Source organism: Ptychodera flava, assembly GCF_041260155.1.
Source record: "Ptychodera flava strain L36383 chromosome 23 unlocalized genomic scaffold, AS_Pfla_20210202 Scaffold_24__1_contigs__length_23054250_pilon, whole genome shotgun sequence".
Classification (NCBI taxonomy): Eukaryota; Metazoa; Hemichordata; class Enteropneusta; family Ptychoderidae; genus Ptychodera; species Ptychodera flava.
The window spans coordinates 1,489,877-1,508,567 of NW_027248278.1; the positions used below are offsets into that span (position 1 = coordinate 1,489,877).

The 18,691-nt window shown below is 36.5% G+C and overlaps 1 protein-coding gene across 1 annotated transcript in view; it reads left to right on the forward strand.

Annotated features, from left to right (window-relative positions):
• The window catches only part of LOC139124770 (putative hydroxypyruvate isomerase), a 131,626-nt gene that overhangs the window by 32,380 nt on the left and 80,555 nt on the right, over positions 1–18,691 (forward strand). The window contains exons 2-3 of the mRNA XM_070690880.1: positions 8,933–9,044; positions 12,626–12,746. Of these exons, the coding sequence (XP_070546981.1) occupies positions 8,933–9,044; positions 12,626–12,746 (233 nt within the window). The remainder of the gene's footprint in view (positions 1–8,932; positions 9,045–12,625; positions 12,747–18,691) is intronic.

The window sequence follows — 18,691 nt, forward strand, 5'->3', positions numbered from 1 at the left end:
AGATATGGACTTTAAACTTAAGAAGGCACTTGCTTCCCTGAGAATGTGTTGTTCAAGTCAAGGAAGGGCAGGCGAAGGGTCTTGAATATGAAGAAAGAATTTGTAGAGTTTGTGGATCCTCTGAGATTGAAGATGAATATCATTAGTTCCAGAGACCAGCTCTGGAACTGTTAGTTTTTGCTCACTTTCCTTCTTTCTTTCTTTTTTCTTTCTTTCTTTCTTTCTCTCGTTTTGCTACCATAGAACATGCTACATACTAATTTTACCTTCATTACCCAGAATGCAGTGTAACACGCTTATGACGTCATCCTTCAGCTCGGACGGGTTTTACGGGCATTTCTTGTTTGTTTATTTATTTATTTTTTATTTTGCATTGCATAAATATCAAATTGCGTTCAGCTATTAATAATTCTAGCTTTCTTTCGCTTTGTGTTTTGTTGCTTTTTGATTTTTATTTTTCTCTAAATACTCACCGTACGTGGCTATACTGTCATGCTGGTTTTCGCCCAAGTGCTCATGGGTTGAATGAGATTAACAATGGCGGCGGATATGATTGCTTCCCTCGCATAGAGAGAGAAAAGTAGGCTTTGCGTAAGTTTACAAGCACGGCTGGGCACATCATGTACCGAGGCGAGGTGGGTGTGCTCGAAAACGAAGATCAATGCAAAATTTGGATTCAAAATCGGCTGTTTCGGCGGAGAAACTGCCCGCCGTATTTCTGAGGAGCCACCAGCAGTTTTTTGCTTATGTGCTCACACACGTGAGCTTATGTCGCAGCGATGTCTGTCTGTCTGTCTGTGTGTCCATGTGTCTGTCTGTCTGTCTGTCTGTCTGTCTGTTTGTCTGTCTGTTTGTCTGTCTGTTGGTCCGATATCTCAAAAACGGCTGATCAGATCAGAATCCAATCTGATAAATAGATTCAGTTAGCAAATGGCAAGAACTGATTAGTTTTGGTGGGTGTGGGTGTGGCTTGCATACTTTTTGCTCATTTGCATAATTAATGATTTTAGATAAAACAGATATACATTAAAAACGACTGGACACAATTTGACGAGATTTGCTACAAATGTTGATCACACCAACATATATCAGTAGTGGGAACCATTAAGGGGTGACATGAAAGATAGTTGGTAGTTTGCATATTTAATGAACTTTCCTAATTAGGGATATACAGCTGATTTGACTTGATCAAAATTGACCAAACTTTATATGTATATTGAAGATACTATAATTTAACATTCTTGAAAGTCATCAAGCATTTAAATTTACCGGATTCCTAATTTGCATATTAATGAACTTTGATAATAAGGGATATATATTTGAATTGACTGGACTAAAGTTGATGAAACTTGCTACATGTATTGAAGCTACTATGATACAACATCCTTGAAAGTCATTAAGCATTTTTACTGCAGCCAATTCCGAATTTGCATATTTAATGAACTTTCCTAATTAAGGATATATATCTGAATTAACTTGATTGTAGTTGTTGAAACTTGCTATATACATCAAAGATACTTTCATATAACATTATTGAAAGTCAAAAGACATTTAACTTCAGCCAATTCCTAATTTGCATATAAAATGAATTTTCATAATTAGGGATATATGTCTGAACTGATTAGATCAAAATTGGTGAAACTTGCTATGTACATTAATGACACTATAATACAATATTATTGAAAGTCATTAAGCATTTTCTCTTCAGTCAATTTGTAATTTGTATATTTAATGAACTTTCCTAATTGGGGAGATATATCTGAATTGACTGGACCAAAGTTGACAAAACTTGCTACATATATTGAAGATACTATGATGCAACATATTGAAAGTCATTAAGCATTTTTCCTTCAGCCAATTCCTAATTTGCATATTCAATGATCTTTTCTAATTACGGATATATACTGGGATTTACTTGATCAAAGTTGGCAAAACATGCTATGTACATTGATGATTATACCAGGTTAAAACAATATTGAAAGTCATTTCACATTTTCATGTCGGCTGTAAATTAAATTTATAATTTGCATATCTAATGAGCTTTCACAGCTCGGCATATATGGCTTGAAGGACTTGGCCAATGGTAATTACACTTGCTATATAAAGAGGTGATACAAAGACAGAAGTCAAAGAACTTATTAATATTTTTATTTCAGCTAATTACATATTTGTATACTTCATGAACTTTTAGAATTAATTGGCGGTGAATATTGTTCATTTTACTGATCATATTACTTTCAATGAAGTTGCAAACATGTGGCAAAGGTTCAAATTTACATATAATGCAATATATAATGAAACGTGAGCATTTTCAGTTCATATCTGGTTTCTATATCAGTCTGCAGGGCTGTGGTGGGAGGCTGTTTAATGCCAGTAACACACAGCCATGCAGAGCTAGGCATTCATAGTGAACTGTCTGTCTCTGCACCGGCATGCGTTGGCTGCACGTAAAAGCAACTCAATTTTCCGAAATCAAACGGTCAGTATCTTGTGAAAACAGCAACATATCAATGAAAATTGTTTTATAGTCAGTGGTAAAAACTCTTAACAGATGAAGCGTTAATTGCTTTTAATCAAATGAAAATACATGTGGCCTCGGTTTTCAAGTTCAACGGCCTAGGTCCGATGTCTCCTCTCGTCTGAAATACATTTCCATGCGTTGTCGCCCCGGTATGTATCTGTTGTGTTTTTACCGTACATGTAGGCATTTATAATCGTGTACTGTAATTCCCTGGACTGCCTTGCTTTTAGTTGTATTCTGTTGTTGTATCAGCCCTCACTATAGGTACGTGCTTGCATATTAAAATCCCAAGCACTCTTTCATTCTGCACCAATCTTCGTCACACATTCTCTTTTCTTCCGCTGCTCTGGTCTCTGGAACTTTGCTTTTGCTTGCAAATGCTTTCTAGTTTTATTTGTGCTTGCCCTCTGTATCAGAACTTACGTTGTAGATATTTACCCAGGTGGTCATATACATTCCCAACAAATCAAAAATTTTACTCACTTACCGGTATGTCATCTTCAAACGGTATGGTAATTTTTAAAATGGCATTATTTGTGTGCAAGGCAACAAAGCTGAGAAATGAATGCCTGTAGATATTGACTGTACTCTCGCTTTCTTACTTTCCATTGTATTTTCCATTTTCCAATTGAAATCTGTAATATGGGCCGGAGGCCTTTAAGAACAATAAAATTATTATTATATATCAAAAATTGTTCAAAAATGCCCTGCATGTTACTAAATGTCACATGGCATAACTGTGAAGAGGCATGAAATAAAAATATTGTTGCCTGAATACATGGGTTTATGTGCCCTCGAAGCAGGAGACAATTTGCCCTCCTGGCGTCAGGCATATTGTCACCTGCTCTTTAGCACATAAACCAATATATTAGGGCAATAATATGTAATATTGCTCCTTGAAGTTACAAGAAAGAGTACAAACAAGACAAGACTACTTTTGAAAACATAGTCACCAAGCACATGTTCATAAGTACGTAGTTACCAAAGTTCATACTCTGCTATAGAAACTATTTCTTTGGGTTAAGTACCTGTTACATTATTGAATATGTCCTGTGCCAACCATCTCGAATGCTGAAACATTTTTAGTCCCTGCAGACGCAGTCTGGCGGGGACTTATTGCTTGGGTCCTGTCCGTCTATCCGTCCGTCCATCCGTCCATCTGTCTGTTATCGCTGAGCCAATTTAATTGCAATTTTTTCATGTTTTAGAACCATAACTCAACTATCCCTGAACAGATTTTGTTCAAACTTGGCACACAGTCATTGTATTGTGCATGTGCATCACAATCAATGGTGTGAGCAGGGACTGTGTCATCAGCGATGACTTGTTTATGTGATACTTCTGCCACTAAACCTCATAGAGATATTTTTTGGGTTTGTGATTCAAATTAAATACACCAAGAATTATGGCCATCTCTCTGCAACAGTACCAACTTGCAATAGGTGGTTTCCATTGTATATTCTTCAAACAGGAATTATAACCAGGTTCAAGTACTTTTCTCTGAGCTTGATCATTGTTCGTATAACATGAACATAAACCTAAGTATTTCTACCTCACTGTACCATTGCCTCAGCCTGTGTGAAAACATAAAGACAACAGCAAACTTGACAGATACAATTAACAGCACTGTATTTCCCTTAGTGCCCAGTCCTTTCAAGTTAAGTTACGTTATATTCTTTGCTCATAAAACTGAGCTATATCCCTTTTCCTGCAAGTCTATATTTCACCATCAGGTCAAGATGGTTAACTAATGAAACACAAATATAATTCCATATAGTGTGTTTTAACATAATACTGTACATTTGAAAGCTGCTGAAAACATAAATACTGTAAACTTGATTTTTGGACTAAAGATGCTATACGTGCCAAGTGGGTGAAAATACGTCATGTTTTGGGTCAATACTGCTTTTTACTGACTTGGCTGATGGGAAAGTGATACTATCTGGCAGGAAAAGGGATATACATTGCCAGGTACACAATTTGGAAAAATTCATAGATATTCCATGTGAGGGACTTCTTCATCTGTCCACCCATATCCATCTTTATCACAAACCAATACTCAGACTTCATACATGTATAACCACATTGCAACCATTGATCTCACACCCAACTATTTCTCAAATTTAACTAATTCCATTCATACGTCAGGCATCAACTGCACATACACATCAATACAACGTTTTCTCCACCATTTCCCAAATATCTGTTGACCAATGTCACTTCACCATAATTTCTGTCAATGGTTTCAAAATTCATTAACCAAGCAAGCACTTTGTCATTTACAATGACTTGTTTTTTTGATAAACATGGCTGTCCCTGCATGTTTGGTTCAGCTTTATTAGATGCTTTCATCTGAGCAGAATAAAATCAGTAATTTGACCTCTTCATCAGACCTATTGTTGCCACGAGATGCACCACAATTTTCAGTATACACAAAGAAAGAACTTTTGATGATTTTCCACTATTTTTTTTATTCCAACATAAATTCTTGTTCTAATCCCAGAAGCATGGTGAAACACTTGCTTTTCAGCTTGTCAACACAGTATACATAGAGGGCTCATTTTTTATTTACATTGGAATTTTAGTTTGGACCAGAATTCATTTTTCACAAATACCAGACTGAGTGCAATGTACAGACTGACTTTATAAACTAAATACTGTGTTTCTCAAAGAACTTGGGGGAGAAGAATAAAAGATGGTAGTCGACATATCAACAGATATTACAGCTACCGTCTGTTAATTATTTTAGCCTGGGGTGTCAGACATACAGTACTGATTTAAATCTTTCCTCATGAACGTACTGTCGTACATGTAATTTTTGATAATTTGATGGTGAAAATTGATGAATTGATCTTTTGTTATAAGAAAAACATACTGATGTTGATCTGTCTGACTATAATTTTCACAACTGTCACTAAAATTGAGAAATGAAACATGGATGATGGGGTTAGATGATTGCCAACGACAACGTTACTATTGTACTCCAGTAGCAGCCTGTGATTCAGAGGGTGGACATTCCTGCAGGCATCTTGGAAAAAAACAAATAAAGTCTACATTATCATATACCCATGCCCATATCGCTTCATCCTAGTGACATTTACCGTAAAATTTCAGCAGTGATATTTCATGCTAAATGTCGAGATCTGCACGATAAACATCATTGGTTGTGGATTGGTTTCCAAATACATTTGCAATTTCATGGTACACAAACAAAATGGCTGCCGCTTTCCGTCTGTGAATGGATGTTGCCGATGTAAAAATTTGAAGGGCTAAGAGGAACATGGATATTTTGGGTTGCTAAATATGGAAATAACATGTTGAGTCTTGTAAAGTTTCAAATGGTTTTAGTCCCCACGGACACCGTCCGGGGGGAATTATAGGTTTGGTCATGTCCGTGCGTGTGTGCGTGCGTCCGTCGTTCGTGCGTCCGTCCGTCCGTCACGCAGATATCTCAGAGATGCCTGAAGCAATTTTATTCAAACTTGGTACAAGGATTACTTCATATGTCATACAGATGCATGTTGATTTGTTGTGATACGATCCAATATGGCTGCCAGGCGGCCATTTTATTACGATTTTTTCATGTACAGAGCCATAATTCAGGCATGTTTCAACTGATTTTATTCAAAGTGGTACAAGGACATTGACCAATGTCATAGATATGCACGACAATTCTTTTTGTGATACGATCCAATATGGCAGCCGTGCGGCCATTTTGTTACGATTTTTTCATGTACATCAGAGCCATAACTCAGGCATATCTCAACCGATTTTATTCAAAATTGGTACAAGGACATTGACTTATGTCATACATATGCACGTCAATTTGTTTTGTGATACAATCCAATATGGCTGCCAGGCGGCCATTTTATTACGATTTTTTCATGTACAGAGCCATTACTCAGGCAGTTTCTACAGATTTTATTCAAAGTTGATACAAGGACATTGACCAATGTCATAGCTATGCACATCAATTTGTTTTGTGATACGATCCAATATGGCTGCCATGTGGCCATTCTGTTACGATTTTTTTCATGTACAGAGCCATAACTCAGGCATATCTCAACCAATTTTATTCAAACTTGGTACAAGGACATCGACCTATGTCATACACATGCACATTGACTTGTTTTGTGATACAATCCAATATGGCCGCCGTGTGGCCATTTTATTACGTTTTTTCATGTCCAGAACCATAACTCAGACATGTATCAAGCAAATTTATTCAAAGTTGGTACAAGGAGATTGACCAAATTGGTAATATATATCATACATATGCATGTAAATTTGTTTTGTGATACGATCCAATATGGCTGCTGTGCGGCCATTTTGTTATGATTTTTTCATATACAAAGCCATAACTCAGGCATATTTCAACTGATTTTAATCAAAGTTGGTACAAGGACATTGACCTATGTCATACATATGCACATTGATTTGTTTTGTGATTCGATCCAATATGGCCACCATGTGACCATTTTATTATGATTTTTTCATGTCCTGAACTACAACTCAGACATGTATCAAGCTAATTTATTCAAAAGTATTTTTATCACAGACCTAATGAAGAGGACTCTATCCTCTCTGAGGACCTGTAATCAAAGCACCCATTAACAAGTGAGGACTGTGTCATCAACGATGACTTGTTCTGTTAAATTTCGTGTATTTTATTAAACAAGGTCTAGCAAACATTCTGCCGTTCACACAGCACTGTCTACCTCTAAACAGGTAGTGAGCACATGGCATGACAGCAATGTCATGCGTGTGATGACGTTTTTTCCTACTACAGTACCGCTATTAGTAAAATTCTGGGCATGGGTATATGATAAATTGGTTATTACCAACATCACCTGTTCCTTGCGTTGTATCAGCATTCGTGTCATTTGTGCTGTGTCAGATACTTGACTTTGTCTCGTGCCTGACGCAGCACAAATGATACTTATGCTGATACAACACAGAAACAGGTGATATTAGGTTAACCTCTAACCTCTAACTATACATGATTAGTATTTTGACCGTTGATAGGGCTTATTGTAGAAAGGAATGCAATTTTCACAGTCTGATTCCACAGTAGAGGAACTTATAAAATGGTTGCAGCCATGAGGGGTTTCTTTTGACTACAACCGTCATGATATCATCAATGGTTGCAGCCGTGAGGGATTTCTTTTGACTACAACCGTCATGATACCATCAATGGTTGCAGCCGTGAGGGGTTTCTTTTGACTACAACCATCATGATACCATCATTTGTTGCAGCTGTGAGGGATTTCTTTTGACTACAACCGTCATGAATCCATCAATGGTTGGGGCCATGAGGGTTTTTTTTTGACCAACCGTCATGAATCCATCAAGGTTCCCTTAGATGTGCAGATTATAATGCCAGTGTACATCAAAACCCATAAGACCCATTAAAGACTGAAAAGGTGTATAACACTGTCATAAGTGTCAAAAGTGGCATGTAAATTTAAACGTTTTACAATCGTTAAGATTTCCCACCATTTTCAAAAACTAATCATGTGACAGAGAAAACAAAGATTACAACAACAAAATGCTGGCCACTGTGTGTTGTCAATTCCGGTAAATGGCATCATGCTTGTTTCTGGTATGATTATGTGTATGAGCATGAAATACTGTTTTTTGTACTTTTCCATAATGAGCACCATTTTATGGGTGCGGGGACCGTTTATTATTCTTCCTCTTAAAACATGTAGGCATGGTCCATATCAGTGAACAGTGATACTTCTATACACATCCTTCAGTCAGTACATCTACATGAACCAACTTAGGTTTGAAAATAAAATCATGAAAATCATGCATAAAATTCACAGCTATTAGGGTTTCACCCCAGTTCCCTGTGTACAGGTCCAACTTAACCATAGAAAACAATGGATTTGGGACAAACCATTGTGGTGAAAGGGTTAAGTTCTCTGCTGATCAGCTTAGTGGGATCCTCCAACACTTCTTTCAAATTTCTCTTGACATGGAAACTATTCCTGTCATTTGGAAAAAACTCTAAAGTTGTACAAATTCCACACTAAGAAAATCCTCAGCAGCTCAGTGATTTCTTCTTGTGGTATTCACTGCATTTGCTATGAAAACATGTGTTCTTTCTTTGATACAGCATCAGCTTGACCTCCTTTTATTTTCATCTTGTGTTTGAAAAGGGGGTAACTACTGAAACATGCCAAGCTTTTTATTTTTAGATCAGATAGATAAACACCTTAAAAAGAAAGTGCACATGCTAGAATATTTTGCAGATTTTTCCAGCGGCTTTCAACACCATCACCAGACTCACTTTTTTCAGATTTCTCATGTACCACAAATTGAATTGGCTATGGCAAAGTCATGATTCATGTTCACTTTGACAATTTGTCACAATGTTGTCATTGATTCATTCGTCTCTGGTTCTAGGTGATTGGTTGGCTGGAGATCGTGGTTTAGCAGCTCTTCCAGGAAGACAAGATGACTTTAAGAAGTCTCTAGCTAAATCAATTCAATATGCAAAAGGTCTTCATTGTACCAGGTGAGGTTTTCTTTGTATCAGAATAGTGACAGCGACTGATGTCTCTTTAGTTATAATCTGTCCTATACACATTACCATAATGTAGAGATAAATAATAATAATATGACAGAACCCCATGGCCTGTGAGTGCAAGCGTGCCGTACTAGCGGTATTTGCACGAGTGCTGCGGTGTATTGGCGGCAGTCCTTTCACGAGCAAAGCGAGCACTCGTGCAAATACAGCTAGTACGGCGCGCTTGCACTCACAGGACGTGGGGTTCTGTTATTATTACATATGTTCTATCTTTTATTTGCATCATTTATCGAGAAAATCGACGATTAGTCGTGCATACTACTTGTCTGTCAAAGCTTCAGGGCGACCCTGCGGAGTTATATAACATTGACATCACTGTAATGAGGTATCAAATCAGCTTTCACTTTTCATTAGTCAACGCCGCCACACCCTCTATTTTGGTTGGCTAAACTATTGTTTATCAAGGATGACGTAACAGGAACGGCGGCGGACTCAAACTCTACTTGCGATCGCCCACACATACGCAGCAACATGTCATAGATAGCCAAACGAAGAGAACTTGAACATGGAACGCTTTTGATTTTTTTACATTTTGAGCTTGAAATTCTTTAAATGATCAATACAAATTCGAAGATTTTTACGGGAATTTCAAGAGTAAAGATACGGCAAACGTAACTTGTTGAATGATCAAATTTCCAGTGTTCACACGTAGACCCTCTATGGTTCACAGTGGCACACCACGCGCTCACTGCTCTGTTAGTATCAATAGTACAGAGTAAACTGCATGCAAGGAATTATTGAAAAAGGGAATATCAAGTGAGAATACTACTGGCAAAAACATCTCTAAAAATGTTTATTGTTTAATTGGCTGTGCTGCGCCGACAGTTACGGGTGGTTTGATACATGATAGCCGCCATGTATCCAACCACAGTTTTAACTGAATTTGACTTACATTGTATGTAACTCTTGTACTGTATAAACCCTATCAATTCACCCAGAAAAAAATAATTAATATGATTTTAAATAATTGAATTAATTAGGAAATCAACAAAGCCAAAATAATTTTAGTGTAGAATTATATAGAGAGTTCAACTTTTTTGACAGTTCATAGTGCAATGCTTACCATCTTGGATGATTAAACTTTCCTGAATCCCAACTTTGACATATTCTGTACTGTCATGTATTGTTCTCTGTGTGTTATCTAAAGGAAATTGCTCACAACAGTTTGTCATGATAGGTTGGGTCAAATAAATAGAGATAAAGAAAATTCCAATTTCCATTTATGGTCGACTTTAAGGATAAAATTAGTTTCTGAGGAAGAAATAGAGTGGTCAATTAAAAGAGTGGTCAAAGTGATAGGGTTTTTATGGTAAAGCTGGGCTGTAAGATTCCTCATGTGCTATTTATAGCAATTATGCAATCTGTGTAAACAGTGCAATGAAAGTGTTACATGATTCCTCATATTGCTTTTGATGACCTTGAACTTCTGAACTTGCAAACATTTGTCTCTTCGGTGTGCTTTCTCTGGTTACCTACAGGCTCAACTTATTCAACAGAACTTATTGCAATGTTAATTTGTGAATTAAACAGTGCTTGGTTAATAGGATGAAAATACTGATAAAGATAACTAACTGAAGATTCTTTATAATCTGACAGATATACTGGCTTTTTTATGACGTAATCTTGATAAGCAAGGCATGTTTACTTTTAGAATGTAATTAACTCTTGTTTATATTATTATAAGCAGTAGTATCAAGTTGAACAAGCTGATATTGATAGGTTGGTCAGCTGTTGGAGGTGTAAAGCTGTAAAATTAAAAATATGTATGTATGCATATCTGTCTGTCTGTCTGTATGTATGTATGAATGTATGCATGTATGTATGTATGTATGTACCGGTATGTATGTGTGTTACTTAGTATGTGCGGATGTTTGTCTGTCCATATTAAAAACCCCTTAACCGCAGCACCTACATGTACCATCTTAGTATTTGTGGACAGGTACATCCAGGGGTGGAGATTTGAATTTGTTGAAATGAGCATGTCAAAGTCAAAAATATGCAAATGAGTGGAAAAAAAGGAAAAATCCTGCAAATTGCTAAAACTCTGTGACCACTGGCCAGATTTGTTTGAAACTTGGTATGCAGGCCAGTTATAGCGATTTTAGTTACATTTCTTCAAATTGTGGTGAAATTTTGAAAGTTGTATTTTTTGGGCGATTTCCCGTTGTTTTTTTTCAAAAAAATCTTCTTTTCTGAAAGCTCTCATCCCATTGCCATTAAAACTTGTATGTATGATCCTAGGGTTGGCCTTTGTCAGATTTGTTCAAATTGTTGTGACATTTTCATATTTGTATTTTTGGGGCAATTTTCCCCATTTTTGTCAAAAAATAATTTTCTCCCAAAGTATTTGTTGGATTGCTTTAAAACATGATAATCTTGATCCTAGGGTTGTTTTCTGTCAGATGTGTAAAAGTCATTATGAGATGAAGCATTTCATATTGCTGGGGTATAAGATTAATTTGGATTTAATATTAATACAGAAGAAATCTAGAGCTGCAAATAAGGTTTAAGATATTTACATTATAATATGTGAATGTCAACACAGCAATGTTTTCTCTGCATGTTCATTGAAAGGGGCAATTCCTACTCCATTCATCAAAATTAGAGGGCAGACCTGACATTTTAGGGGGCAGTCACTGTTAATGTTGATTTTGCCTTCTTAGGAAGGGCGTATTACAATATCGATCGTCACCCAGTTCAATTTCGTCATCTGTGTCACATGGAGCACTCATACTTACATATACATCATAATATTTGTCAACTTGTGATGTGCTTGGCTGCTCTCCATCTTATGTCGATTTGTGACCCACAGGTTTACCAGACTTAGACTTTGATGTATTTGTTCCCATGGGCACGATTTAGTCCAAATTTTGGGGGTTAAATCCATGAAAATATGTGCTGATCAAAGGATTGTGTTTCATTATTGCGATGGAGATCAATCGTCACTGCAACGTGCATGTCTACACATCGCTAAAGCTGAAATTTTCCATAGTTACCTCATTGATACAGTGTTTCAAGTTCTGCTTTCAGACTTTACTGCCATCAAAACATGAACATTTACTGAACCACTACTACGTCATTGGCTTTTCTTTTCCATGCATACACGCCACGTCATATATGCATGTTATGAAAGCTGAATGTCAGGTGAAATTTTGTCTTTTTTCAAGGGAGTGTGACAAGTAACAACAGCAAATTCACAGGTCACTACAATTTGCACTTGCGACACCCTCATATATGGGGACATCTTTGCTTGATGTGTTTGTTGGGGATTTCGTCGCTAACAGTAACTGTTCCAGGGCAGACATTGGCTCGAAATGCACAATTTGTGCAATTGTGTAATCAAGAGGAAACCCTGCCCCAGTAGTAGGCTTTTAAAAAATTATACAGATCTGAAGTAATTACAACAATGCAGCTTGCATATTTTTTTGGATGGACAATTGTAGTGCCAGTTCAATTTCTATCAGCAACAGTATTAATATTTTTCTGTATATGTTTCTGTTGTATTTCAGAATACATGTGATGGCTGGATTGATTCCTTCCCATGATCCTTCAGACAGAGAAATAATCCTAAAGGAAATGGAACAAGTATTCATTGAAAATTTGAAATATGCAGCAGACAAACTTCAACAAGTAAGTCAAGTATTTTTTAATCAAAATCAAGAATGATCTTCATTAGAACCAGAGGGTCTGAAGGACCCCCAGGAACTGTTGTGTTCATTCAAGTTCTTTTGATTTGATTTCTCTTTGTAACAATTTTGACTTCATATTTTTAGGGGGTGCCACGTCCCATTACGTCATCTAAAACACATGATGCATTGTGGTCTTAGGCACCAGGTAGGAGGCGCTTCGAGTTAGCTGTGCTAGACTATTGGCCTGGGTTGTTTAGCCAGACATGGGACAGGGCGCATAACAAGCCAGTATGCCTTTGCCAACCAGGAATTTTATTTCATATGTTATAAAAATATGAATATGTGTCACTGACTGGTGAAAAAGAAAAGCCTTTGATTGTGTTACCATCTGACACAGTCCATGTATCAGGTAATAATTATATACTGGTATAATCCCTCCGTATTCTGAACGACTTTGGCTGCGTTGTGGACGAGTGATTCCCCATGTAGCGGCCGTATCCCTCCGAGCCATAGGCGAGGGGGGAATAAAACTTTCATGAATGATAATTACTAGGAAAAAACGAGAGGGAGTATTTTACTAGAATTCATACGCTTATGTTATGCGGTCGTGCGTTGGTCACAGCTGACTTGACAGCGCTCAGCTGTACATGTCGATGTAAACTTCAAGCATGCCAAAGCTGCTCCTATAGATAATTAGCGTCTCTCGTAGGGCTTTTTCTGTGCGAATCAAGCGGAAATTGGAAAAACTATGGGTTTTTAATGCCAGGTATTTATTTTGTACTTACTATAACATCAATTTGAGTGAGCATTCATTCATAAAATTATTAGATGTGCAAGCAGGACGTCGTGACACTCAGCCGCGATTACCGAGAACGAGTTATTTTTGTCAATTTTTGAACATCATTCAAAGAATTCTGCTTTGCAAAGTTTGTATGAAATTTTCAAAATTACCAATTATCATGTTTTATGAAATTATCAATTGTATGTTTTAAGGAATAAAATGAGCTTATTTAAATATAATGAAGAACAGTGTTTGGCTCTGACTCAATGAGTAAGACTACAAGCAATGAGTCTTTCTGAGCTCAGATGCGAGACGACGGAAGTTCAACAACAAAGTACCGGTACAATACAGGAAACGTGATGCATAATTAGTAATTTTGAGAAAGAGCTCTGTTTCAGGTGCGACCGCGCCAAATTTGATGAAACTTTGTACAGATGTTGGTCACATAGATGATAGCACACAGAGACATATATCAGTATTGAGTCAATTCCTTGCTAATTTGGATTTTTGATGAATTTTTTGCTCACGTGTTGACACACATGGGCATATGTCGCAGCGATGTCTGTCTGTCTGTGTGTCTGTGTCTGTCTGTCTGTCTGTCTGTCTGTGTACTCAATATCTCAAAAACGGCTCATCAGATCAGAATCAAATCTGGTACATAGATTCAGTTTGCAAATGGCAAGAACTGATTAGTTTTTGGTGGGTGTGTTGTTTGCTTACTTTTTGCTCATTTGCATAATTAATGATTTTAGAAAAACTGATATACCCGGTATATTGACAACGACTGCACACAATTTGATGAGATTCGCTACAAATGTTGATCACTCCAAGATATATCAGCTTTGAAAGATATTAAGGGGTGACATGAAAGATAATTACTAATTTGCATGTTTAATGAAATTTCCTAATTAGGAGTATACATCTGGATTTACTCGATCAAAATTGACGAAACTTGGTATGCATATTGAAGATACTATGATTTAACGTTATTGAAAGTCATTAAGCATTTTACTTCATCCAAATCCTAATTTGCATATTTAATGACCTTTTGAAATTAAGGCTATATATTTGAAGTTACATGACCAAAATTGATGAAACTTGCTTTGTACATTAAAGATACTATGATAGAATATTATTAAATGTCACTAAGCATTTTTACATCAGCCAATTCCTAATTTGCATATTTTATGAACTTTCCTAATTAGGGGTATTTATCTGAACTGACGAGACCAAAGTTGATGAAACTGGCTATGTACATTAAAGATACTATGATAGAACATAATTGAAAGTCATTGAGCATTTGAAGTTTAGCCAATTCCGTATTTGCATATTTAATGAACTTTCAATATCAGGGATATTTATCTGTATTGACAAGACCAAAGTTGACGAAACTTGCTATGTACATTAAAGATACTATGATAAGACATTATTGAAAGTCATTAAGCATTTTTACTTCATGCAGCTCCTAATTTGCATATTTAATGAATTTTTGAAATTAAGGATATATATTTGAATTTACATGACCAAAATTGATGAAACTTGCTATGTACATTACAGATACTATTATGTAGGCTAACTTTGTTGAAAGGCGTTAAGCATTTTTGCTTCAGCCAATTCCTAATTTGTGTATTTAATGAACTTTCCTAATTAGGGATATATACTTGGATTTATTTGATCAAAATTGGCATAACATGCTTGTACATTGATGATTATACCAGGTTATATCAATATTGGAAGTCATTTTGCATTTAAGTTTTCATGTCAGCTAGTTTATAGTTTGCATATCTAATGAGCTTTCAAAATTTAGAATATATAGTTTGGAGGACTTGACCAAGACAATTACACTTGCTATATAAAGTGGTGATACAATGACACCAGTCAAAGAAATTAATATTTTTTTCAGCTAATTACATATTTGAATACTTAATGACCTATAGAGTTAATCTGTGGTGAATTATGTTCATTATGTTGATCATAATACTTTCAATGAAGTTGCAAACATGTGGCAAAGGTTCAAATTTACACATAACTGCAATATATAATGAAACATGTGAGCATTTACAGTTCATATCTGGTTGTAATTTGGGTGATATGTTTAGAAATACTGCTGCAAGACACTTAGCAGTGTCAAGTTAATTAATTGCTAATTTGCATAATTTTTTAAGAACTCTTAATTAGTGTGCTTTGTCTAGAAATACTGTATTAAATTTGATGAATCTTGGTACAGATGTTGATATCTCAACAGTGATACTGTGTGAAGACATTAAGAAGTATCATGTCAATTAATTGCTAATTTGCACATTTGATGAACTTTCATAAATAGGCTGATATGTCCAGAAATGCTGCATCAAATATGGTGAAACGTGGAACAGATGTTGATTTTCTAGTAGTGAAATGGCCAATCTGATTAAAATAATCGCAATCATACCAATCCATAATCCGATAACACTAGGTCAGAATTCGTAATACAATTGTTGTAAACATAGACACAAAACAGGACAGAACAGACAGTAAATAGACGGTACTGTACACAAACAAAGTCAAATTCATGAAAGAAAGATACCGGTATATGGACCTCTGGTCAAAGACCAAGAAGTGATGTCAGATGTTTCCAAAATAGTAAGCACATCCTGCCCCACATGTGGCACCCGCCATATATCAATCTGTAAGTCAAATAGGTAGTGGTCACCAACTGAGGCCCAGTTTTTTTTAATTTTTTTTAGCTCACATTTGGTTATACCAATGTGAGTTTATCGTATAAGCTGAAGTCAATGGCGTCTGTATGTATGTATGTATGTATGTATGTATGTATGTATGTATGTATGTATGTACCGGTATGTATGTATGTATATATACGTACAGTATGTCCGTCAACATCAAAAACACGCAAACCGCTGCACATTTCAGCTTGGTATTTGGTGTGCGGATGCATCTTGGGCTATAAATGGGATTTTATTCAAATGAAGTCTGCATTGCCAAAATTATGCAAATGAGCTTACAAAATGTGAAAATGGTCAAGAATTAATATCTCGAGAACCGCTGTTTTGATTGCTTTGAAAATTAGTGTGCAAGTACCTTAGGTGAACCTTATACAGTTTTATGAATATTGTGAAGATATCCTGAATTTTGTATTTCTACTGAATTTTTTGGTGATTTTTCTCATTTTCAGTAAAAATCTTCTTCTCTGAAACTGCCTGCCCAATTGCTCTCAAATTTAGGTTAGATCTTTGCGAGGGTGTTACGCTTCTAATTTGTTGAAATTATGACAAAATTGGGAAAATTACTATTTTTGAGCAATTTTAGCTCACATGTGTAAACACGTGGCTATTGTCATAGCGATGTCGTCTGCTGTCTGTCTGTCTGTCCGTGTGTGTGTGTGTGTGTGTGTGTTAGTGTGTGTGTGTGTGTGTGTGTGTCTGTCTGTCTGTCTGTTTACACGATAACTCAAAAACGCCTGAACGGATTCAAGTCAGATTTGGTACACAGGTACCATATGCTACTTGCAAGAACTGATTAGATTTTGGTTAGTGTGGCTTGCATATTAATGAAGTTATGCAATATCGTTTTTTCCCGTACAATGGTTTCCCTATGGAGAAGGTAATGACAGTGTAGACATATATCAAGAAATACTGCACAAAATTTCATGAAACTTTTCACAGATGACAATCTCAGAACATTATGATGATACTGTGAGTGTCATATCAATTGCCTTCTCATTTGCATATTTAATGAACTTTTGTTATTAATGAGATAACTCTGAAATTCCTGCACCAAACTTGATGATACTTGCAACATTTATTGATCTGATATATATCTCATTATACTTAGAAGCATTGGACAGTGTCAAGTTAATAAATAGGTCATTTGCATACTTATAGGTTTGGTCATGTCCGTGCGTGCGTCCGTGCGTCCGTCCGTTCACGCAGATATCTCAGAGATGCCCAGGTCAATTTCTTTCAAACTTTGCACAAGGATAGTACCCTACCCCATACAGATGCACGTCGATTTGTTTCACAATGCGATCAAATTTGGTCGTGTTAGAGGACTTTTTAGTTTTCACCTCCATAGACTCCCATGTATAAGGCCGTCTCATAGACTCCCATGTATAAGGCAGTCCATAGACTCCCATGTATAAGGCAGTCCATAGACTCCCATGTATAAGGCCGAGAAAATAAAAAATTAGTTTCTCATCGTATTCATATTGGAAAAAGGATGCAGTGACACAGTTTTTAGTCCCAACGGATGAAGTCCAGGGGGCTTATAGATTGGGTCATGTCCGTCCATGAGTCCATCCGTGAGTCCATCCTTTCACGCAGATATCTCAGATATTTTGACAAAATGTCACGTGACCTTGGTGACCTTTGACCTCAAATATATATATATGTCCATAACTCGGTAACCACAAGTGCTACACCCTTCGTATATGGTATGATGGGACAGCTTATGACGCCACATATTGTACCTCATTAATTATGCACATATCTAATTTTGAGCAAGCCAATAGAGCTAGAGGTCTGTTTTTTGGTATATAGGGATAACTTAGCAATACTATTTTTTTTCAAAATGTCACGTGACCTCGGTGACCTTTGACCTCAAATATACATATTTGTCCATAACTCAGTATCCACAAGCGCTACACCCTTCATGTATGGTATGGTGGCACAGCTTATGACGCCACATATTGTACCTCATTAATTATGCACATATCTAATTTTGAGCAAGCCAATAGAGCTAGAGGTCTGATTTTTGGTATATAGGGATAACTTAGCAATAAAATTTTTTGACAAAATGTCACGTGACCTCAATGACCTTTGACCTCAAATATACATATTTGTCCATAACTCAGGAACCACAAGTGCTACACCCTTCATATATGGTATGATGGGAGACCTTATGATGCTTCATACTATACCTCATTAATTATGCATATATCTAATTCTGAGCAAACCCATAGAGCTGGATGTCTGTCATACATATGCACATAGATTTGTTCTGTGATACGATCCAATAAGGCCGCCATGTGGCCATTTTATTATGATTTTTTCATGTCCTGAACTACAGCTCAGACATTCAAAAGTATTTTTATCACAGACCTAATGAAGAGGACTCTATCCTCTCTGAGGACCTGTAATCAAAGTACCCATTAACAAGTGGGGACTGTGTCA